Source organism: Protopterus annectens, chromosome 5.part0, assembly GCF_019279795.1.
Source record: "Protopterus annectens isolate FY-2018-M chromosome 5.part0, PAN1.0, whole genome shotgun sequence".
Taxonomy (NCBI): domain Eukaryota; kingdom Metazoa; phylum Chordata; order Ceratodontiformes; family Protopteridae; genus Protopterus; species Protopterus annectens.
The window spans coordinates 1036386023-1036407556 of NC_056735.1; the positions used below are offsets into that span (position 1 = coordinate 1036386023).

General features: G+C 44.5%; 1 protein-coding gene across 1 annotated transcript in view; it reads right to left on the reverse strand.

Moving 5' to 3' along the window:
* Positions 1 to 392: 392 nt before the first annotated feature.
* The window catches only part of ARGLU1 (arginine and glutamate rich 1), a 226277-nt gene continuing 205135 nt past the window's right edge, over positions 393 to 21534 (reverse strand). The window contains exon 4 of the mRNA XM_044071958.1: positions 393 to 1109. Coding sequence (XP_043927893.1) covers positions 393 to 1109 — 717 coding nt within the window. The remainder of the gene's footprint in view (positions 1110 to 21534) is intronic.

Here is a 21534-nt window from a genome sequence, read left to right on the forward strand (position 1 = left end):
TGCAGCCCGTATGGGGAAGGGAAAAGAGTGATTGTCCTCATTCTCTATCAGGTTGTCATCTTCATATGAGATGCAGCCATTATTAGTTGTTTTATTCGTACCTCTTGTATCTCTTATTTTTGGACGGACATCAGCATTCGCTTCTATCTCCGCTGTTGACAATTCCGTTGTTTTATCATGCAAAAATGGAGTAATGTCAATCTCATTAATTATATTCTTCCCAGTATTTACTGTAGCGTAAGTAGTAACCACTCTCGGTTTAGGAATGGCATTCAAACTAGTAGAACAGTTGGTAACGTTTCCAGATGACGTCAGCATAACAGGTGTGTCTCTCTCTCCATTCTCATGAATATTCATGACTTCCTTCCTTTTCGCCGGTTTTTCATTGGTGATTAAATCACTGCCCATGGCTCCTTTGAATGTAACATTATTGTTCTTCCAAATGTTTCTCTCGGCCAAGAGAATATCTGGTCTCTCCTGAAATCGTTGTAGTCTCTCTCCAGTTTTTTCTTCTTATCAGATTTTAATTTATTATCAAGCATTTTCACAGAGGTAGTCAGATCTTTAAGGAAATTTTCTATCCCATCTGGGTCGAGAAGGATTATTAACTTCTTTTCCATCTCACTAATATCTTCCATTAGATTCTTCTCTATCAGTTGATATTGTTCTATTAATAACCTGATATACCCATAGCTGGTTTCCAGGTTAAGTTTTTGCCATTTCCCTAACAAGTCAGGGTATGTTGTGCTAAAAGTCGGCATCTTAAGAATTCTTAGTCCCCTTGGGACTATCTTGAAGCTGAGGCACGCCTCCATATGCTGCCTCTGCCATTGTATGTTTTTTAATTTGTGAAAGTTATTTTCTATTCTTCTCGTTAATTGCAGTATTTCCATGTTTGATGCTATGTTAGCAGTTTTACTTCCATCTGTTGCTAAATCTTTAAGGGATAATTCTAGCAACGGATTATTATTCATAGTGAAAAGTTCATTTAAAATATCATCACCAGTTCTAGATTCCATAATAAAAATTGATTTAAGAACCGTGTTCCAGTACCAGAAAGAACACAACAGTAATGCAACAAAGACAAACCAGTACTGGATGAAGTGTCTCTAAAAGTCCTATTTGTATCCAAAAACACAAAAGAGGCACACCACGATGATTCTTCAGGAGGCAGTGTGAGTTTTTCCAAGACATAGTTGAGGTCCCATGCAGGTATTGGTGCTCTCCTTGAAGGTCTTATGTTTTTGGTCCCTCTCAGGTACTGCCTTAGTAATGGTTGAGAAAAAATAGGTGGTTCTGTATTGTTTGTTTGTGTCTTTCGGCTTTTCCCAGTCAGGGGTTGCCACAGCGGAACTCTGGTCCACTAATGATTGGTAGTTGATTTTTACGTACCGAGTTACCAGCCCTGATGCACAGCCTTCAACGAAGGTACGCTCATTCACGCATATCTCCACGCAGAAGACGCTCTAGCTGAGAATTGAACCGGACAGCATCTTACTGTGAGGCGACAACGCTACCGCAGCACCACCACCGCAGGTTAATGAGCTGAAATGGCACAGGTATGAATCTTAATTGATGAAAAGGAAAGGCCTTTATCCAGCATCTCGGTTAAGTATTGCAAAATCTGAGGAATATTTGGAACAATCTTGTCAATTCCTTGTGCCTGGTTCCAAGTACAGAATCTCTTCCATTTTTCTGCATAAGATTTTCTGGTGCTAGGCCTCCTGGCCTCTAAAATAACATCAATCACCGCTTTAGAGAGGGGTGCGTCTTGAATGGCTACATTATCCATCATGCTGCCAGGTTTAAGGACCTGAGTTGGCTGTGCAGTATCTGTTTCGTTGGGTCAGTAAGTGAGGAATTTGAGGTAATGTCCAAGCTGGGCATTGAGACAAGCTCTTTAGGATTGGGTACCAGTGCTGGCGGGGCCAGTCTGGGGCAATCAGTATAATTAGTGGCTTCTCTTGTCTGATCTTTAGGAGTACCTTGGGAAGGAGAGGTAGTGGAGGAAAGGCATATACTAAGGTTTTTCCAGCTGAAAGATAGAGCATCCACTTTCCATGCTTGCCTGTGGTAAGTCCTTGTGCAGAATCTCTGTAGTTGGCGGTTGTGAGGAGAGGCAAATAGGTCTATGTCCGGGCATCCCCAGTTCCTTGTTATCATGCTGAAGACTTCTGGATCCAATTTCCACTCGTGGGGATCCATTAGGTTTCTGCTTAGTTCGTCTGCCAGAGTATTCCTGGCAGGAATTGTGCTTGCAGATGTACTTGGTAAGTCAATGCTGTGTCCCACAAGTTCATGGCTAGTCTGCAGAGGGGGTAGGAATGTGTGCCTCCCTGCTTGTTTATGTACCACATGACCACATGACTGTAGTATTGTCCGTCTATCAGTAGCTGTCCTGGATGAAGTAGATCCTTGAAGGCTGTCAGGGCATTTTGAACAGCTAGCATCTCTTTTTGATTGATATGTAGATGCATTTGACTTGCGGACCATGTGCCCTGAATACATCTTCCTGCCATATGGGCACCCCAGGCATAATCTGATGCATCTGTTAATGTCTGCCTGGCTGTGGGTAAGGTGAATGGCTGTCCCGTGTTGTGGTGACAGGCCTTTGCCCACCATCGAAACTCCTGTTGCAGGCACGGAATGAGGGTAATTATTGTTTCCAGGCTGCGTGAATGTCCAAACACTTTTTAGATACCACTGAAGTTTCCTCATATGCAGTCTTGCATATGGAATTAGCAGAATGCAGGATGCCATGAAGCCCAAAGCCTGCAGAATTTTTCTTGCAGATAACTGGGTCTTTGTTGTCAACATGTTGACATAAGTAGTCAGTTGTCTTTGTTTGTCTGGCATGAGATAAGCCATCTGGGCAGTTGCATTTAAGCTTGCACCCAGGAATATTATCTCTTGAGACGGTACGAGTTTTGATTTCTTTTTGTTTACTGTGTACCCTAGACCTGTTAGTAATCTTTTTACAAACGCCAGATGTTTTAGTAGAATGTCCTTATTCTCTGCTTGAATGAGGCAGTCATCCAAATAAGGATATATTTGTATTCCTCGGTCTGCAAAATGCAATTACTGGTGCTAGGCATTTTGTGAAGACCCTGGGCGCAGTAGATAAGCCAAAGGGCAGTGCAGAGAATTGGTAGTTCATTGAGATGGCTATAAATCTGAGGAATCTTCTGCATGACTGTCTGATTGGGACATGCAGGTATGCCTCTTTTAGGTCTAAAGTCACAAGCCAAGCCTTCTTGCCCAGCATGGGCAGAAGCTGCTGCAGAGTTAACATTTTGAATTTTGGAATATCCAGAAATGTGTTTAGGATAGACAGGTCCAGTATTGGTCTCCAGGCTTTGTCCTTTCTGGGCACCAAGAATAGTATTGAGTAAAATCCTAGTCCCTGCTCTTGCTGTGGTACTTGCTGAATGGCCCTCATGTCCATGAGGGATGAAACTTGTTTTTGTGCCTTTGTCCACTGATTGTGTGGCAGGTCTGGCATACAGTTTGCCCTGGGCAGGGTGTGAAAGTGGAACCTGTAGCCTTGTGACACGATATTTAAGACCCATTTGTCCTGGGTGATTATGTGCCAATTTTGTGAAAAAAGTGCTTGTTTTCCCCCCAAAGGAGCTGCCAGAAGATAAGTGCTTGGTGCTGTTTCCTGTATGGCTGTGATTTTTCCTCTCCGCTTTTGGAGGTAGAAGCACCCCATTGTTTAGGCCTGTATGAGCCTTGGGGCTGTGATCTGCCTCTTTGTGGCCTGACACTGGAAAGGACCACTTCTTTGTGGGCCAGTTCCTGCTAAATCTGGGAGGCTGTACCTGTAAGAAATTCTTGACTGTTTGCATAGATTTAGTTTGATCCTCCATTTTCTTCAACACCTCTTCTGCAAGATATCATGCTGTAATGGAGCATCTAATAATTTTGCTTTAACATGATCAGGCAGATTCTGTTCTTTTAACCAAGCATGCCGCCTAATGACAGAACCCGTAACAACGGCCCTGCAGGAGGCCTCTAGAGAATCAAAACCACATTGCAAAGTATGCTTTCCCACTTGTTAGCTGCATGCAATAAATCCTGCATTTCTTTGTTTTCTTCACAGAATTTGTCAACATTTTCTGATTAAGCAGGGACATAAGATATTGCTGATATTTAAGCATATGAAACTGACAATTTAAAGCTCTTACAGCCACAGTAGCAGAAGTATAAATCTTTTCCCCCATCTGTCCAGGGCCCTTGAATCCCTATCAGAGGGGATAGGGTTTTTTGCAGTGAAAGCTTTGACTCCTTTGGGATCCTGAAAGATAGTTTCTGGGTCAGCAGCATTATAAAGAAATTTTTGTGAATCAGGAACCCTGTAGTATCTCTGTCTGACTTATCAGGAGCTGGTGGTGAAGAGTCAGGAGACAGACCGGACTCTGAAAATACATAATCTACAATGCCTAAAACAGGAGGAATAGCAAGGGGCCTGTGCTGAGGTAATAAAAGGAAGTCTCGGAGCCTTTTCTTGGATTCTGAGTAATCTTGGCTCTCCCAGTGGAAGTGCTCCCTCACAGTATGCAGGGTCTCCCCAAAAGAATAATCCTCAGGACAGGCTGAAGGGATAGATTCTTCAGCATCAGAATCCTCACAGGGAGGAAGAGAATATTCCTGTTCAGAAGAAGAATCAGAGGAAATGGAAACCTGATCTGAAGATTCATATTCTATGTCTTGCCTAGGCCTCTTATCAGGAGGGGGATGGGAACCCCTGATCAAAGTAATCAGGTCTTCGGCCATTTTAAGCATCTGTTTTTAGGCATGCAGGCCTGTCCAGGAGAATGTTGTACTTGTTTCTTTGTCTTTAGAAGTGCTTTAGTCTTTGCCTTTGAAGCTGAAGTTGTTTTCACATATAACTGTGTTGGCCTGAAAACACCCTCAGAAGCCGATGCCTGCTCAGCGGCTCCGGACCCATCTGGGGGAATAGTTTCCGAGTGTCCAATACCCTGACTTTCCAGCGGCCTAGTCGGCTCCATGTGGGAGTCGGAAGCGGCCTGTGGCTCTGAGGTAGTGGGTGTCAGGGGCTGCGAAAGCTCCTCACTGAGAACCGGCGACAGGCCTAGCAGAAGCCTCGTCGTCGGGTTTGGACCTCGGATGCCTGTCCTTTTCTTTTTCTTTGCGCTTTTTATAAACTCTGGTAGTCGGCTGTTCTGACGGCATTATATAATTAAATCTTCTGCCAAAGTAATGAAATGCAAAATCGTACCGACGCGTAATAGTGCGTTGGTTAAATCTAGCACAAAACCGACAACCAGCAACATCGTGGTCAGGGCCTAGACAAGGAATACAGTAAGAATGAAAATCCTCATGAGGTATTTGCTTCCCACAAGAAATACAATTATTAACTTTTTCTGACATCGGTCTGGAGCAAGAAAAATGTTTCCCCAACGGGGTACTTAGCTTTAATGAAGACTTCGGATCTGAAATTCGAATTTGAAAACCTCAGGAGTCGGCCGACCGGCACTTGCGAACTGCTTTTGCTTCAGGCACAGTGCGGCAAGAAAGACTAAAGAAAATGGCGTCGGCTGCATCTTTTATACCCCTGGCTCACTGACGTCAGGGAGGAGGCGACAGCAACCGATGCCGGACCAGGAGTTCAGGCCGACTGCGGGTAGCCTGCCAGCAGGATAACCCAACTGTAATGCAACAGTGAAACACGATGAACATCTAAATGCAATACCTTTCACAGAATAACTTACTATCAGACTCCTGGCATGGTTTCAACCCATACCACAGCACCACCTCAGGCCTCCTTTCCTTTACTACTGCCATAAACCAAAACAGGAATGACAATAGGCTAACCTCTGCCCTATTTCTTGACCTATCAAAAGCCTTTGACATGGTCAACCATGAACTTCTCATTCTTTCACTAAAATCTATTTCCCTCAACAAGCCTGCTATCCAGTGGTTCCAGTCCTACCGGACTGGTAGACAGCAGGCGGTACTATGGCAGGGCAAACTCTCGAGCCAGTTACCTCTCACACTTGGTGTCCCTCAAGGGTCCATACTAGGTCCACTACTCTTCTTTATTTTTATCAACAACCTCCACACTGCTATCCCTACAGCCACTTGCATTCAATATGCAGATGATTCCACTTTCATCTGCTCAGCCACCTCCCCACCCGACTTGCAAATCTTAACCCAAAATACATTTAACACTATCGAGAACTGGCTTGCCAACCAACTCCTACTTCTAAACCCCAATAAAACTAAACTTCTACTCTTCTCTCCCACTAGTAGATCCACCACACTTTCATTCTCTGTCACATCTAACAATGGTACCACTATTTCCCCAGATAATCACACCAAACTGCTAGGGGTCATCATAGACAATCTCAAATTTGACCTACAGGTCAGCAAAACCATACAGACCATCAATAAGAAGCTTGGATCACTGTATAGAAACAAGAAATTTTTAACCCCACTGGCTAGGACTGCAATCACCCAATCACACCTACTCTCTACTCTTTTATATGCCTCGCTTGTACTCTCAAACCTCAACAAATCCGAACTAGGTAAGCTGTTCCATAGCTACAATCATACTGCCAGATTTGCCACTGGCTCAACCTATAGAACCCACCACTGCCAGAACCTTAAACAACTAGAGTGGCTAGAACTGCCCAGCTTAATTAATTTCAATCAACTCTTAATAGTGCACAAAATTTTGTATCACCCTGAGGATACCCCCTCACTTAAAACTCTTACTAAGCCATATAGTAACCTAAGATCCCTACGGTCAGCCGATAAACTACTGGTCCAAACCCCCAAAGCTAATAACTCTGCTGGTGAATTCCTGTTTGCCAACTTCATTGGCAAAACCTGGAATTCGTTGCCAAACTATATAACCCTACAATCCTCCAAAAGTCTCTCTAAAAAAACAAAAACCTCAAACAGCATCTCAAAGTGAATTGGCTATGCCTATGTACCAACCCTGATTAAGTTATAAACTAAAAGCATATTCTGCAATTATCATAACTTGTAACTACATCACCAAGCTCTGCTTCCAATTGGAGGTCTCTTATTTTTAATTGCCTGCCCACGAGAATCGTGAGTCCCTACTAGGGAACACTACTAACCCAATGTATATAATCACTTTTGTTTTTATAATTGTTTGCTAACTTCTGTGTAATCTATGTAAGTTTGTCTATGTGGAGCATTTCTCCCTGGGCCTCCGCTGAAAATGGACATGTATCCAGTCGGACTATCTCGGTAAACAAATGTAAAATAAATAAACAACTGGCAAATCTTTGCTGATGGACTTGAATCTATGCAGAATTGGGGCTGACTGTGAACATTCAATGTGTGAGGAGAGCATTCTCCACGATTCATATCTTTACTGAAAGTCTGTAGACTCTATGGCCACCTTGGGGAATAAAAAGAAGTTATGTACTTACCATAAAGTTCCATTTGGTGTTATCCATTTTCATTCTTCCTTGGGTTCAGATCTAAGCCCTTGGATCCGACTCGGCTGTTGTAAAAGCCTGTGGCAACCTTGAACTCTTTGAGCTTCTCCCTTACCCAGAATGTGCCACCCGATTACCTCAGATCTTGTTTGCAGATTATAGCCAAAGACTAACCTTTTACTCATAAGGAAAGAATTTTAAGCAGAAAAATAGCATATAAAGGAAGCACAAAGCAATATCTGGACTCACAAAAGGCAAAGGAAAGACCCCTAAGGCTGGCTCTATCCACTCGCTCTTCAGACAACTTTGGATGGAGGTTGGTGGGTGGGGAGTCCAGGAGGAATGAAAATGGACAACACAGATGGAACGTTATGGTAAATACATAACTTCTTTACCCGATGTACTAGGTGTGATTTCTTCTCGTTGATGGTGTACCCGGGTGAAGTTGAAGTCTCTTTACAAATGCCAAGTGTTGTAATAGCAAGTCCTGACTTTCTGCCTGAATCAGGCAATCGTCCAAGTATGGGCAAATCGGAACATTTCTCTGCCTGTAAAATGCAATGGCTGGAGCTAGGCACTTTGTGAATACCCTGTGTGCAGTAGATAAGCCAAAGGGAAGTGCAGAGAACTAACAGTGCATGGAGCCCGCACTGAAACGTAGGTATTGTCTGCAGGATTCCCTTACTGGGATGTGCAGGTAAGCTTCTTTTAAGTCTAAGGTTGCCAGCCAGGTATCCTTGGCTAGCATAGGAAGAACCTGTTGAAGAGTTAGCATTTTGAATTTTGGAACCACCAGAAAGGTGTTGAGAATAGACAGGTCCAGGATAAGACGCCAGGAGTTTTCTTTTCTGGGAACCAGGAACAGTCTTGAATAAAAATCCTGTCCCCTTTGTTATGCTTTCTTTCCTTCTGGGACAGGCTGAATAGCCTTGATACTGAGGAGAGAGAACACTTGTTTTGGGGACTCCACCCACTGATTTGGGGGGAGGTCTGGCCATCCACTGGGGGTTGGGAGTGAGTGGAAGTGGAATCTGTATCCTAGGGAAACTATGTTTAAAACCCATTTGTCCTGGGTAATGAGTTCCAAGTTTTTTGCATGCAGGGCGAGCTTTCCTCCTAAGAGAGCAAGTAGTTGAGCAGGGCTTGGAAGAGTTAAGGACAAGTCATTGTGCCATTTTTCCATAGGGGGGTGGCTTACTACTCCCTGCTTTGGAAGTGGGAGCTCCCCACTGCTTAGATCTGTGCATAGCCCGAGACTGAAATCTTGGTGTTCTGCTGCTTCTGGGTTTGGACTGAAGGCCTGGAAGGGACTGGAAAAGACCAGTTCTTTGAAGGTCAATGCCTACTGAATCTAGGAGGCTGTACTTGTAAGAAATCTTTAACAGTTTGCATAGATTTAGCTTTTTCCTCTATCCTTTTGAGGACTTCTTCTTTGTTGCCAAAAAGGCGGTCTTGTGTGCATCCAGTAATTTAGCTTTAACATGATCTGGCAGGTTTTGTTCCTTAAGCCAAGCATGCCTTCTAAAGTACAGACCCAGTGACAGCAGCCCTGCAAGATGCTTCTAAAGCATCAAAACCACATTGCAAAGTATGTTTACCAACTTATTCAGCCGAATGAATTAACTCTTGCAAATCTCAGTGTTCAGCAGAGTCAGGAATCAACATCATTTTCTGTTTAAGTAGTCCCATAATATGCTGCTGACACTAACATATGAAACTGGCACTTTAAAGCCCTAATGGCCAGAGTAGCAGAAGTGTATACCTTCTTATCTCATCCGTCTAAAGCTCTACAGTCCCCATCAGAAGGTGTAGAATTTTTGGCAGTAGTAGCCTTAATGCCTTCTGGTCCTTGGGAAATGGTCTCTGGATCCACAGTAGGATTCTTTAAGAGGAATTAGTGAGAGTCAGGTACTCTGCAGTACCTGTAAGGTTTCCTGGGAGCAAAGCGTCTGGGGTAAAGCTGGATTCCAAGAAATCATCATCTACAATCTCCAGAATGGGAGGGATAGCTAAAGGCCTGTGTTGAGACAGGAGTAAAAATCCCGAAGTCTCTTTTTGGACTCTGAATAGTCCTGGCTTTCCCAGCGGAAATGTTCCCTAAGGGTAATGCAAGGTTTTACCAAAAGAAAAACCTTCTGGAGGGGAAGCAGAGGGAATGTAATACTCTGCATCAGAATCCTTATAAGCAGATACGGGTAAATCCTGGGAGTCAGAAGGAACAGAGATATCAGATTCCTGATCAGAAGAATCAGAAAGAAAATCAGTTGTAGGTCTCTTACAGGGGGAAGGCTGGCTTCCGCTAATTAAGGTAATAAGGTCTTCAGCCATTCTAATCATTTGTTTTTGAGACATATGGGCTTGAGAATGCGGTTTGGTCATTGGTTTTCTAGGCGTAGTGCGAGCATTAGGCCTGAGGAATTCGGTATTCTTAGCTTGAAACAAAGTCGTCGGTTTAATATGAAAATCGGTAGGCCTGAATACACCCTCAGAAGCTGGTGCCTGCACAGTGGCTCCGGACCCATCCAAGGTAGAGACATCCACAGGTTCCATAGTCGAAGAAGCATCTCACGGCATACTGGACTCCGAATGGGTCTCAGTAGAAACCTGTGAATCTGTAGTAGCGGGTATCAGGGACTGTGAAAGCACCTCACTGAGTACCGGTGGACTGGCGACTAGCTTAACGGAAGCATTATCGGCAGTTTTGGACCTATGCGGTCTCTGTCTTTATCCGTAAGTTTTTTCGGAAGATCGGTAGTTGGATGGCTTAATGAAGCCATTTTGGAGTATGGAGATAGAGAACAAAAGTACTTAGCTACAAAAATAGCCAGACGATGAAAAGTTTGGGCTTTGAGCAAGGCACAAAACAGACAGCGAGTGACGTCGTGGCCTGGGCCTAAACAGGTGACGCAGTAAGAATGAAAATCCCTATGAGGTATTTGTTTTCCACAGGCAAGACAATTGTTAATTTTTTCTGACCGGTTAGAACAAGATAAAAGGACCCCCAACGGGATACTTATCTTTATGAAGACTTGAGGTCTGAAACTCGAAAACGAAAATTTCAGGAGTCGGCCGACCGGCATTTGCGAACTGCTTCTGCTTCGGGCACCGCACGACAAGAAAGACTGATGTAATGGCGTCAGCTGCATGTTTTATACCCCTGACGACCTGATGTCATAGAAGAAGCGACAGCGTCCAATGCAGAAATCCGAAGACTCTAGTATTCAGGCCGGCTGAGGGCTCTCTGCAGGCAGATAACCCAAATGTGATGACTGCAACAATGAAACAAGAAGAAAGTACAGTTTTGTACCTACCATAAATGTAGATGTTCGAGTGCTAATACAGCTGCAGTCATAACAGATGGGTTCTCCTGCCGTAAGGCGGGTCCTCGGTCGGCCGAATTCCAAAGTCTAGGTCCGGCTTCGGGCTGATGTCGCACTCCCCACATCATCTCTGTTGGTCCTCGGGTATAAAAGCATCAGCCGGCGCCATTTTCCTCAGTGTTTCTTGCCCCAGATGCCAGTAGCCCTCTTGCAGGCTAAAATTTGGATAGATGCCAATGTTTCCAAATAGATAGAAGTAAACACAACAATAAGCATATATGTACATATATACAAACAAATACACCATAAAGACTCCCCAATGAGCTAGCTATTAGGAGGTGTAAACATAGGAGTACCACAGAGGGAAGGAGGAAACCTGACTGCAGATGCTATCCAGTTCGGACATCTACATTTATGGTAGGTACAAAACTGTACTATGTCCTTCATGGATGCATCTGCAGTCATAACAAATGGGTAGAATACCATAGCCAACTAGGGAGGAGGATAAAAGTAGATTATGGTGCCAGGATCCCTTGCAGTACAGCAGTGGCAAACCCTGCTCGGGATCTGGAATATAATGGCAAATTATAATGCTTGGCAAATGTATGCACGGAGGTCCAAGTGGCTGCTTCAATAATGTCTTTGGTTGCCACCCCTGAAGAAGGCTGTGGTAGTGGCTGTGCCCTTGTAGAATGAGGTCTTATGTTCTGTGGAATTGGTTTTCCATGGAAGGAGTAACAGTAGCGTATGCAGTTTCCTATCCATTTTGAGATTGTCTGTTTGGAAATAGCTTTCCTTCCCTTCCTGTTGCATAGGACTACAAAAAGTTGGTCAGTCTTTCTGCTGCTTTGTTCTGTCCAAGTAGTAGCGTAGCTGTCTGTGAACATCCAAGGTATGTAGTATTCTTTCCCTCTGTTTTGTGGGTTGGGAAAAAGGTAGGTAAGGTGGATTGCCTGGTTCAAAGACACTCTGGATACCACCTTGGCATAAATGTAGGATTAGTCCTCATGGACACTCTATCTTGATGGAAGATTATGAAGGGCTGCACTGCCATTAAGGCCTGTAGTTCTGAAACCCTCCTTGCTGAAGTTATTGCCAGTAGGAAAGCAGTTTTCCATGACAGGTGTTGTAGGTCTGCTGTTGCTGCTGGTTCAAAAGGGATAGTGTCAACTTTTCTAGCACAAAGTTTAAATCCCAAGCTGGTAATGGTGGTTTCCTTGGGGTTTTACATTCTTGATTCCTCTGAGGAACTGCCTGAGAGGGTGAGAAAAACAGGAGGATCAGTGCTGTATTTTGCTGTAATGGCTGATGCATGTATCTTGATGGAGGAGTAGGACAGGCCTGAATGAAGAAGTTCGGCCAGATACTCCAGAATGTTAGGCATATCTATGTTTGACACATCTTTTCCTCTTTCTGATTCCAAATGACAAACCTTTTCCATTTTCCAGCATAGTTCCTTCTTGTTGAAGGCCTTCTGCTTCAAGAATAATGTCTTTAACCCTTTGGAAAGTTCTGGATTAGCTGCTGTTATGTGATGTTCCATGCAGTCAGTTACAGTGTTTTAGGTTTGGATGTATGATGCTGTAGTTGTTCTGAGTTAACATCAAAGGCATCAGAGGTATTGGATCCATTTTGTTCGAGACATGCTCTTCAGTAGTGGGTACCAGTGCTGTCTTGGCCAGTTTGGAGCTATGAGGATTATCCTTGGACTGTCTTCCTTGATTTTAGTAGTACCTTGGTATCAAAGGAAGAGGTGGAATGCATATGCTGTCATTGTCTTTCCAGTTGAAGGAGAGTGAGTCCACTTTCCATGCTAGTGGGTGAAATGTCCTTGTGCAGAATTTTGTCAGCTGGTGATTGAGAGGTGATGCAAATAGATCTATCTGTGGCATTCCCCATTTCTTTGAGATGGTCTTGAAGATGTGAGGATGCAGCTTCCATTCGTGTGCATCGTCATGGTTCTGCTTAATATGTCTGCTAGAGTATTGTCTTTCCCGCAAATATTGCCTGTAACTGAATGTTGTAGCTGAGTGCCAGGGTCCACAGCTCCAAGGTCATTCTGCATAGGGGTATGAATGAGTGCCTCCCTGTTTGTTGATGTACCACATGACTGTGGTGTTGTCTGTCCTTATCATCAACTGGCCCTCTTTGAGAAATGGTTTGAACTTTTGATTGCCAGTTTTACTGCCAGCATTTCTTTTAGACTGATGTGCAGGTGTTGATCCTGTGTCCACAATCCTTGCACGCATTTGTCCAGCATGTGGGCCCCCCCATCCTAGGTCTGAAGCGTCTGTTGTGATGGTCTGGCTTGGTTGACATCTGCGAAAGGGTAGGCCTGGGTTTGACTGGCATGCCTGAGCCCACCACAGGAACTCCTGTTTTAAGCATGGAATTAGTGGGTTTCTGTTTCTAGACTGTGTCTGTGTTGGGACCATAAATTTTTAGGTACCACTGTAGTTTCCTCATATGTAGCCTGGCAAATGGGACCAAGATTATGCATGATGCCATGAAGCCCAAGGCCTGCAGAACTTTCTTGCTGTTAACTTGTTCAGTTTTGTTAGTGCCAAGAAGTAAAGAGGAAGCTCTTTTGTTTTCTGTAGTCAGGAATGCCATTTGTTGTACTGTGTCCAATTCCCAGGAAAACGTCCTTGTTTGGGATGGTATCAGCCTTGACTTTTTGTAAATTGACTGTGTATCCCAGTCCTTGTAGCAAGTAAATGACCCTTTGTAAATCAGTTGTCAGCTTGCTTTTGTTGTCCCCTTGTAGCAGGCAGTCGTCCAGGTATGGGTAAATTTGAATTCCTGTAGTCTGCAGAAGGCAATTACTGATGCCAGGCATTTTGTGAATACTCTGGGCGCAGTAGATAAGCCAAAGGGCAATGCTGAGAATTGATAATGCTCTGATCCTGCAAGAAATCTGAGGTATCTTCTGCAGATTGGTCTGATTGGGACGCAGGTATGCCTCCTTGAGATCTAGAGTTACCAGCCAAGACTCCTTGCCCAGCATGGGAAGAAGTTGCTGTAGGGTCAGCATTTTGAATTTTGGGACAATGATGTATGTATTTAAGGTGGACAGGTCAAAATTGGTCTCCAACTTTTTCCTTTCTTGGAACTAGGAATAGTCTGGAGTAGAACCCTTTCCTTGTTCTGCTGTTGGCACTCTTTCCACAGCTCTCATGTTTGCTAACTCCATTATCTGGCGTAGAGCCTCTGTTTTTGATTTGAGGTAGATTTGGCATTCCTCTTTGACTGGTAAAGTGTGGAAGTGAAACCGGTAACCTTGATCTATGGTTTGTAAAATCCACTTGTCTTTTGTTATGTAGTGCCAGTTCTTTGAGAATAAGGTTAACTTTCCGCCTAGAGGAGCTGCTATTTGTTCCTGGTAGGCGATTTAGGATTAAGTCACTGTGGTTGTGCTGATGTAGTGGCAGTGGCTGTGTCTGTGCCTCTGTTGTTACCTTGCCACTGTCGTCCTCTGTAGGCCCCTCCTCTGGATTGGTTTCTGCCTCTGGAGCGTCTATTCCTGCCCCTTTGAAATTTTGTGGAGTCAGGAAAGGACCAATTTTTGGTAGGCCAGTTCCTGCTAAACCTTGGGGGTTGAACCTGCAAGAAATCTTTAACAGTTTGAACAGATTTTGCCTTTTCTTCCATTTTCTTCATAACCTGCTGGGCAGGTGTACCAAACAAACTTGTCTTGTCCATAGGAGCATCTAGCAACTTAGCTTTAACATGATCCGGTAAAGCTTGTTCTTTTAGCCATGCATGCCTTCTTATCACTGTGCCTGTCATGGCTGATCTAAATGAAGCTCCAGTGCATCATAGCCACATTTTAAGGAATGGTTGCTAACCTGTTGTATGTTATTTACCATCTCTAATACATATTTCTTATCAAGAGATTCATCAGTGTTTAGTTTTAGTTAACTGATCAAGCATAAACTCTTGGTATTGTATCATGTGAAACTGACAGTTTAAAGCTCTAGCTGAGAGAGTAGCTGAAGTGTAGACCTTTACCCCATCTGTCTAATGACCTTGCTTCCCTTTCAGAAGGAATAGGGTTTTAGCTGTGGTCGCTGCTACTGCCTTGGGACCCTGGGATATAGTTTCTGGGTCTGCAAGTGGGGCCTTGTAAAGGTGGTGATGAGTATCTGGCACCCTGTAAAATCTGTCTGGTTTGGCAGGGCTGGGGGTAAAGAATCTGGAGCGGAGCAAACATCATTGAAAGCATCATCCACCACAGAGAGAACAGGAGGTATAGCTAAGGGCCTGTGCTGTGGGAGGTGCAGAAAGGTCCTAAGTCTTTTCTGGAGTCTGAAAAATCCTGTTGCTGCCATTGGAACTGTTCTCGCATGGCATGCAAGGTTTCCCAAAGGAGAATTCTTCTGGTGGGGGAAGCAGCTGGAATGGATTCTTCAGCATCAGAATCTTCAAAATTGGAGAAAGGGAGCCTCAGGCTGGTCAGTACCTGATTCAAGAACAAACACTGGAACCTTGCCTGGGGATACAAATGCATGAAGGCCCTCCCGGAAATATCTTATTAAAATCCCTAACTCAAAGCAAAAGAAACAAATGAGAGCCTAAATTTGCTGTTAAAGATGTTAATCCTGGTGCTTAACTGCAAAATCTTTTCCCCTTTATTTAGGGGGTCTGCATAAAAAGTAGGCAAATGAATAGTTTGGTTTAAAGCCACACTAGAAACCACCTTAGGCATAAAGGAAGGATTAGTGCGTAATGATACCCTATCCTTATGGAAAATCAAAAAGGGCTCTACTGCCATAAGGGCCTGCAACTCAGACACCCTTCTTGCAGAAGTAATAGCCAACAGAAAAGCAGTCTTCCATGACAAGTATTTCAATTCAGCAGTAGCCGAGGCTCAAAAGGTTGTAGAGTAAGTTTTTCCAACACAAAATTGAGATCCCAAGCAGGAGTAGGAGCTCTCGTGGGGTCTTATATTCTTTGCCCTCTAAGAAACTGCTTGAACAAAGGATGCTAAAACAATGGTGGGTCACAATCATAGTGAGCTGAAATTGCTGCAGCATGAATCTTAATGGAAGAGAAGGACAAACCTTTGTCCAATAACTCAGTAAGATATTGAAGAGCCACACTCAAATTAGGCTCAGAAATCTCCAAATTCTTTGCTGTACTCCAAAATAAAAATCTCTTCCATTTTTCTGACACTTTCCTTGTACTAGGTCTTCTAGCTTCCATAATCACATTTAAAACTTGTTGAGGAAGTTGAGACCTGCTGTGTTTCAACACAGAATATGCCAGGCTGTTAGATGAAGAGAGTGAAGCTTGACATTGAGCAGATGACCGTCCTTCTGAGATAACAGATGAGGAATCAGAGGTAAAGGCCATGGAGGCTTCTTTACCAGACTCCGTAGTAGTGGGTACCAGTGTTGCGAGGCCAATCTGGAGCTATCAAAATCATCCTTGGCCTGTCTTGTCTGACCTTTAATAGTACCTTTGGAAGAAGAGGCAGAGGTGGAAAGGCATACACATGAAGGTTTTTCCAACTGAAAGACAGAGCATCCACTTTCCAAGCTGTGTGATGAAACCCCTTTGTGCAATACTTTGGCAGCTGGTGGTTTAGTGGAGAAGCGAACAGATCTATGTCTGGAGTTCCCCATGACACTGTCAATTTCTGAAATACATGAAGATCCAGTTTCCACTCGTGGGGATCCATGATTTGTCTGCTTAACACATCTGCTAAGGAGTTCTGTGCTCGGCAGAAACCTTGCCTGAAGAGTTAGTTGCAAGCTTAGCGCAGTCTCCCATAAAATCATTGCTTGCCTGCATAGAGGATAAGAATGTGTTCCCCTTGCTTGTTGATGTACCACATGACAGTTGTGTTGTCTGTTAGAATCAACACCTGCCCTGGAAGAAGTAACTCCTTGAAAGCCATTAATGCAAACTGGACTGCTAACATCTCCTTCATGTTGATATGTAGATGCTGTAGTCTGGCAGGCCACTTGTCTTGTATCCACTTTCCATTTAGATGAGCTCCCCAAGCAATGTCCGAGGCATCTGTCGTTAAAATCTGACTAGCCTCTGGCGGGTCACTGAGAATCCCTTGTTTAGGTGACATTCCTGAGCCCACCACAAAAATTCTTTTGAAGGCAAGGTATTATTTGAATGACAGTGTCCAAATCCTGGCAGTGCTGTGTCCATACATTTTTGAGATACCATTGTAGCTTCCTCATATGCAGTTTGGCATTGGGAAGCACCAGAATACAAGATGCCATGAACCCTAATGCTTGAAGGACTGTCCTTGCAGTCAGCACGGACTGATGAGATAGTTGATGGAAGTAAAGTGATAGACTCTTTTGTTTGTCCGGGTTAAAAAGGCCATCTGGGCTCCTGTTTTCAGTCTCACACCCAGAAAGCACATGTCTTGAGAGGGTACTAGACTGGACTTTATTTCGTTCACAGAATACCCTAGGCATCTTAGCACTGCTATAACATAATTCAGATGCTGTAGAAGGTCTTCCTTTTCTTGAGCCAGAATCAGGCAGTCGTCCAAGTAAGGATAGATTTGAATTCCTTGTAGCCTGAAGTAAGCTATCACTGGAGCCAGAACCTTTGTGAATACTCTAAGCAGTAGATAAGCCAAAGGGCAATGCAGAGAACTGATAATGAGAATTTCCAGCTCGAAACCGCAGATACTTCCTGCAACTTAGCCTTATAGGCACATGAAGGTAAGCTTCCTTGAGATCTAAAGTTACCATCCAGTGATCTTTGCCCAGCAGAGGTAAAAGCTGTTGTAACGTCAACATCTTGAACTTGGGAATGTCCAGATAAGTGTTGAGGAGAGATAAATCCAAAATTGGTCTCCACGTGTTCCCCTTCTTTGGTACTAGGAACAGGCGAGAATAAAATCCTAGGCCCCTTTCTGATACAGGAACTGGCTGAATGGCCCCCATCTGGAGTAACTGAGAAATTTGCTTGTGAGCCTCTTTTCTTTGTGGAGGAGGAGCGTCTGGCATGCCTTTGAAAGGAGGCATTGTATGGAAATAAAACCTGTAACCGTGGTGAATGATATCCAACACCCATCTGTCTTGAGTAATTAAATCCCAATTTCCTTTGAAAAGAGACAGTCTTCCTCCCAAAGGAGCTACCAGACGAGAATCTACTGGCAGCTGAAAAGGCAGGTCATTGGGTCTGTTTACGAAAGGACTGACCCCTGCCCTCACCAGAAGTCTGAGCAGGTGAACTCCCTGTTCTAGGCCTAAAAGAACCTTGAGCTCTGCCCCTACCACGTCTAGACCTACCCCTAGACTGGGAATCATAAGCAGGATATGTCCACCCCTTAGCAGGCCAATTTCTACTAAACTTCGGTGGCAGCACCTGCAAAAAATCTTTAACAGTTTGCATAGACTTAGCTTTGTCCTCCATTTTCTTTAAAACTGCTTCCACAGGCGAACCAAACAACACATCAGACTGTAAAGGAGCATCCAAAATCCTTGTCTTAACATGCTCAGCTAAATTCTGATCCCTCAACCAGGCATGCCTGCGAAGAACAGAACTAGTGGCAGCCACCCTCGAGGAGGCCTGTACAGCATCAAAACCACATTGCAAAGAATGCTTACCCACTTGTTCAGACACATGAACCAAATCCAGCAACTCTTTACACTCAATACCTTCCGCCAAAGCATCCACCTTAGATTTCAATTGTGAAAGGAGATAATTTTGATATTTTAGCATGTGAAACTGACAATTCAACGCTCTCATGGCTAGAGTGGAAGAAGTATACACTTTCTTTCCCCACCTATCCAAAGCCCTTGCCTCTTTATCAGTGGGAACAGGATTTTTAACCACAGAGGCCTTAACACCTTTAGGCCCCTGAGAAACAGTTTCTGGGTCCGCCCTAGGACTCTTAAACAAATACTTATGAGCTTCAGGCACCCTATAGTACCTATCGGGTTTAACAGGAGCAGGAGGCAAAGAGTCAGGGTTCAGGGAAGCCTCTGCAAAACATCTTCCACCACATTCAACACAGGAGGTATAGCTAAGGGCCTATGCTGGGGTAAACAAGAATTCCCTAAGCCTTTTCCTGGAATCAGAGTAATCCTGGCCTTCCCATTTAAAGTGCTCCCTCATGGAATGCAGAGTCTCTGAAAATGAGAAATCCTCAGGAGGAGAAGCTGTAGGAGTGGAATCATCCACATCAGAATCAGAATAAGGAGGATACTCCTGCAAATCTTCCACAGAAGACTCAGAAGCCTCTGAACACTGTTCAAAACTATCAAACTCGGTTCCACCCTGGGCCTCTTATCAGGAGGGCATAGAACCTCTAATCATAGTAATCAAATCTTCTGCCATTTTAAGCATATGTTTCTTAGGTACAGAACCGAAATGCTAGGAGAAGCCCCCACTGAAGCTGAACTTGGCCTACCTCTCAAAGAAGTTTTGGCAACAGAAGGAGAGGCCCTAACTACCTTGGGAAGAGAGGGAAGAACAGTTACCTGAGAAGCCCCTCAGCCTGGCCTACCTCCTGAGAAGGCACATCCTGTAACAGTAAAGTTTCTGCCTGAGACTCCATAGAAACTCCTGGCAAAACCTCTGGCTCCACTGAGCCTTCTAAAGAACAGACGTCCGGGACTGCCGGTTCATCAACCCTAGGCTTCGCTGTTTTGTCCTTGCGCTTCTTGAAGCGGCGTCGGAGCATCCGGCGGCATTTTATAATTGCAACGCTTCCCAAACACTAACCTGGCACAGTCTAACCTCCTCTTAATAGTGCGTTTGTTAAACCTAGCACAAGAGCGGCAACCAACAACGTCGTGCTCAGGCCCTAAACAAGGTATACACAAGGTATGGTAATCCCTATGAGGTATCTGTTTCCCACAAGAAATACAGTTATTCACTTTTTCTGACATCCGGTTAAATACTGAGGCAAGAAAAACCAAAATGTTCCAGCGGGTACTTAACCAACTCTGATTCGGTCTGAAACTCCGGTTTCGAAATATTTCAGAACGCCAACCTGCACTCGCAAAACTGCTTCTGCATCGGACCATGCGGCAAAAAAGACTGAGGATATGACGTCGGTCATGCGCATTAGTACCCTGACGTACTGACGTCAGTCTAATGCGCCCTGACCGACGTCAGCCATATACTCTGGTATTCGGGCCGACTGGACAGCGGACTACCCAATAGTAAGGACTGCAGCAATGTGGAACGAAGAACATCCACATTGCAAGGTATGTTTACCCACTTGCTCTGCACTATGCAACAAATCCTGCAACACCTTCAAGTCTGGTTGTTCAGGTTGTGACATTTTGCTTTTCAACTGAGATAAAAACTGTTGATACTTTAACATATGGAACTGACAGTTTAATGCCCTCATGGTTAAAGTGGCCGAGGTGTATACCTTTTCCCCCACCTTTCTAAAGCTCTGGAATCTCTCTCTGAAGGTAATGGATTTTTGGCAGTGGAGGCCTTAATTCCCTTGGGACCCTGTGAAATAGTTTCTGGGTCAGCCGCATGGCTTTTGTATAGGAATTGGTGTGAATCAAGCACCCGGTAATACCTGTCAGGCTTGACTGGAGCTGGAGGTAAAGAATCTGGGTTAAGGCTGGCCTCTGAATAAACATCATCTAATATGTCTAAGACAGGAGGTATAGCCAGAGGCCTGTGCTGAGGGAGCAAGAGGAAATCCCTGAGCCTTTTCTTGGAGTCTGAGTACTCTTGGCCTTCCCAGTGGAAGTGTTCCGTCAAGGTATGCAAGGTTTCCCCAAAAGAGTAATCCTCAGCGGGGGGGAGACAGAGGGAATGGACTCCTCTGCATCAGAATCTTCGAAAGGGGAGTAAGAATGTTCCTGGTCCTCAGAATGCTCTGAAGTAATGGAGGCCTGGTCCGAGGAAAGGTATTCTTCCTCCACTCTGGGCCTTTTGTCTGGGGGGGGGTGGTTTGAGAACCCCTGATAAGAGTAATCAAATCCTCAGCCATTTTGAGCATCTGCTTTTTAGGCATGGGGCCTTGAGAGGGGCCCTGTGGAGCTTGTCTTTTGGAATGCATGGCTGCTTTAGATTTAGTGTAAGCCTTAATGGAAAAAGAAGAAGGCCTGAAGACACCTTGAGAGGTGGCAGGCCTGTCTGAACTCTGAGTTTCCCTGCCAAGAGTGACTTCGGTATCTGTAGTCGGGGTGTGGGCCGAAAAGCCTGCGACCTCGGGCACAGAAGACACCGCTAATGAAGTCTCATCGGTAGTCAGGGGCTGCGTAGGCGCCTCGCTGAGAACCGGAGCACATGTAGTCGGCTTTAGCGTGGTGTCGGTAGAAGTCGCGGACCTCGTACCTCGTATGTCGGTCTTTATCTTTACGTCGTTTACTCAAAATTGGAGTCGGAGTATCCGACGACATGTTTTAATTAAACTTTTTGCCAAAATAGTGTTGGGCGAACTCCACCCGACGCTTAATAGTGCGTCTGTTGAATGTAGCACAAAAACGACAGGCCGAGACGTCGTGGTCTGGGCCTAAGCAAGGTATACAGAGGGAAGGGATATCCTTATGCGGTATTTGCTTCCCACATGAAATGCAATTATTAACTTTGTCTGACATCGGTCTGAGGCAAGAAAAGTTTCCCCAATGGGGTACTTAGCTTTCTAGAAGTCTTCGGTTGAAAAATATTCGTAATCTCAGGAGCTGGCCGACCGGCACTTGCAAACTGCTTCTGCTTCGGGCACCGCGCGGCAAGAAAGACTGAAGAAAATGGCATCGGCTGGTTCTTTTATACCCCTGTCGCACTGACGTCAGGGAAGAAGCGACAACAACCGACACCGG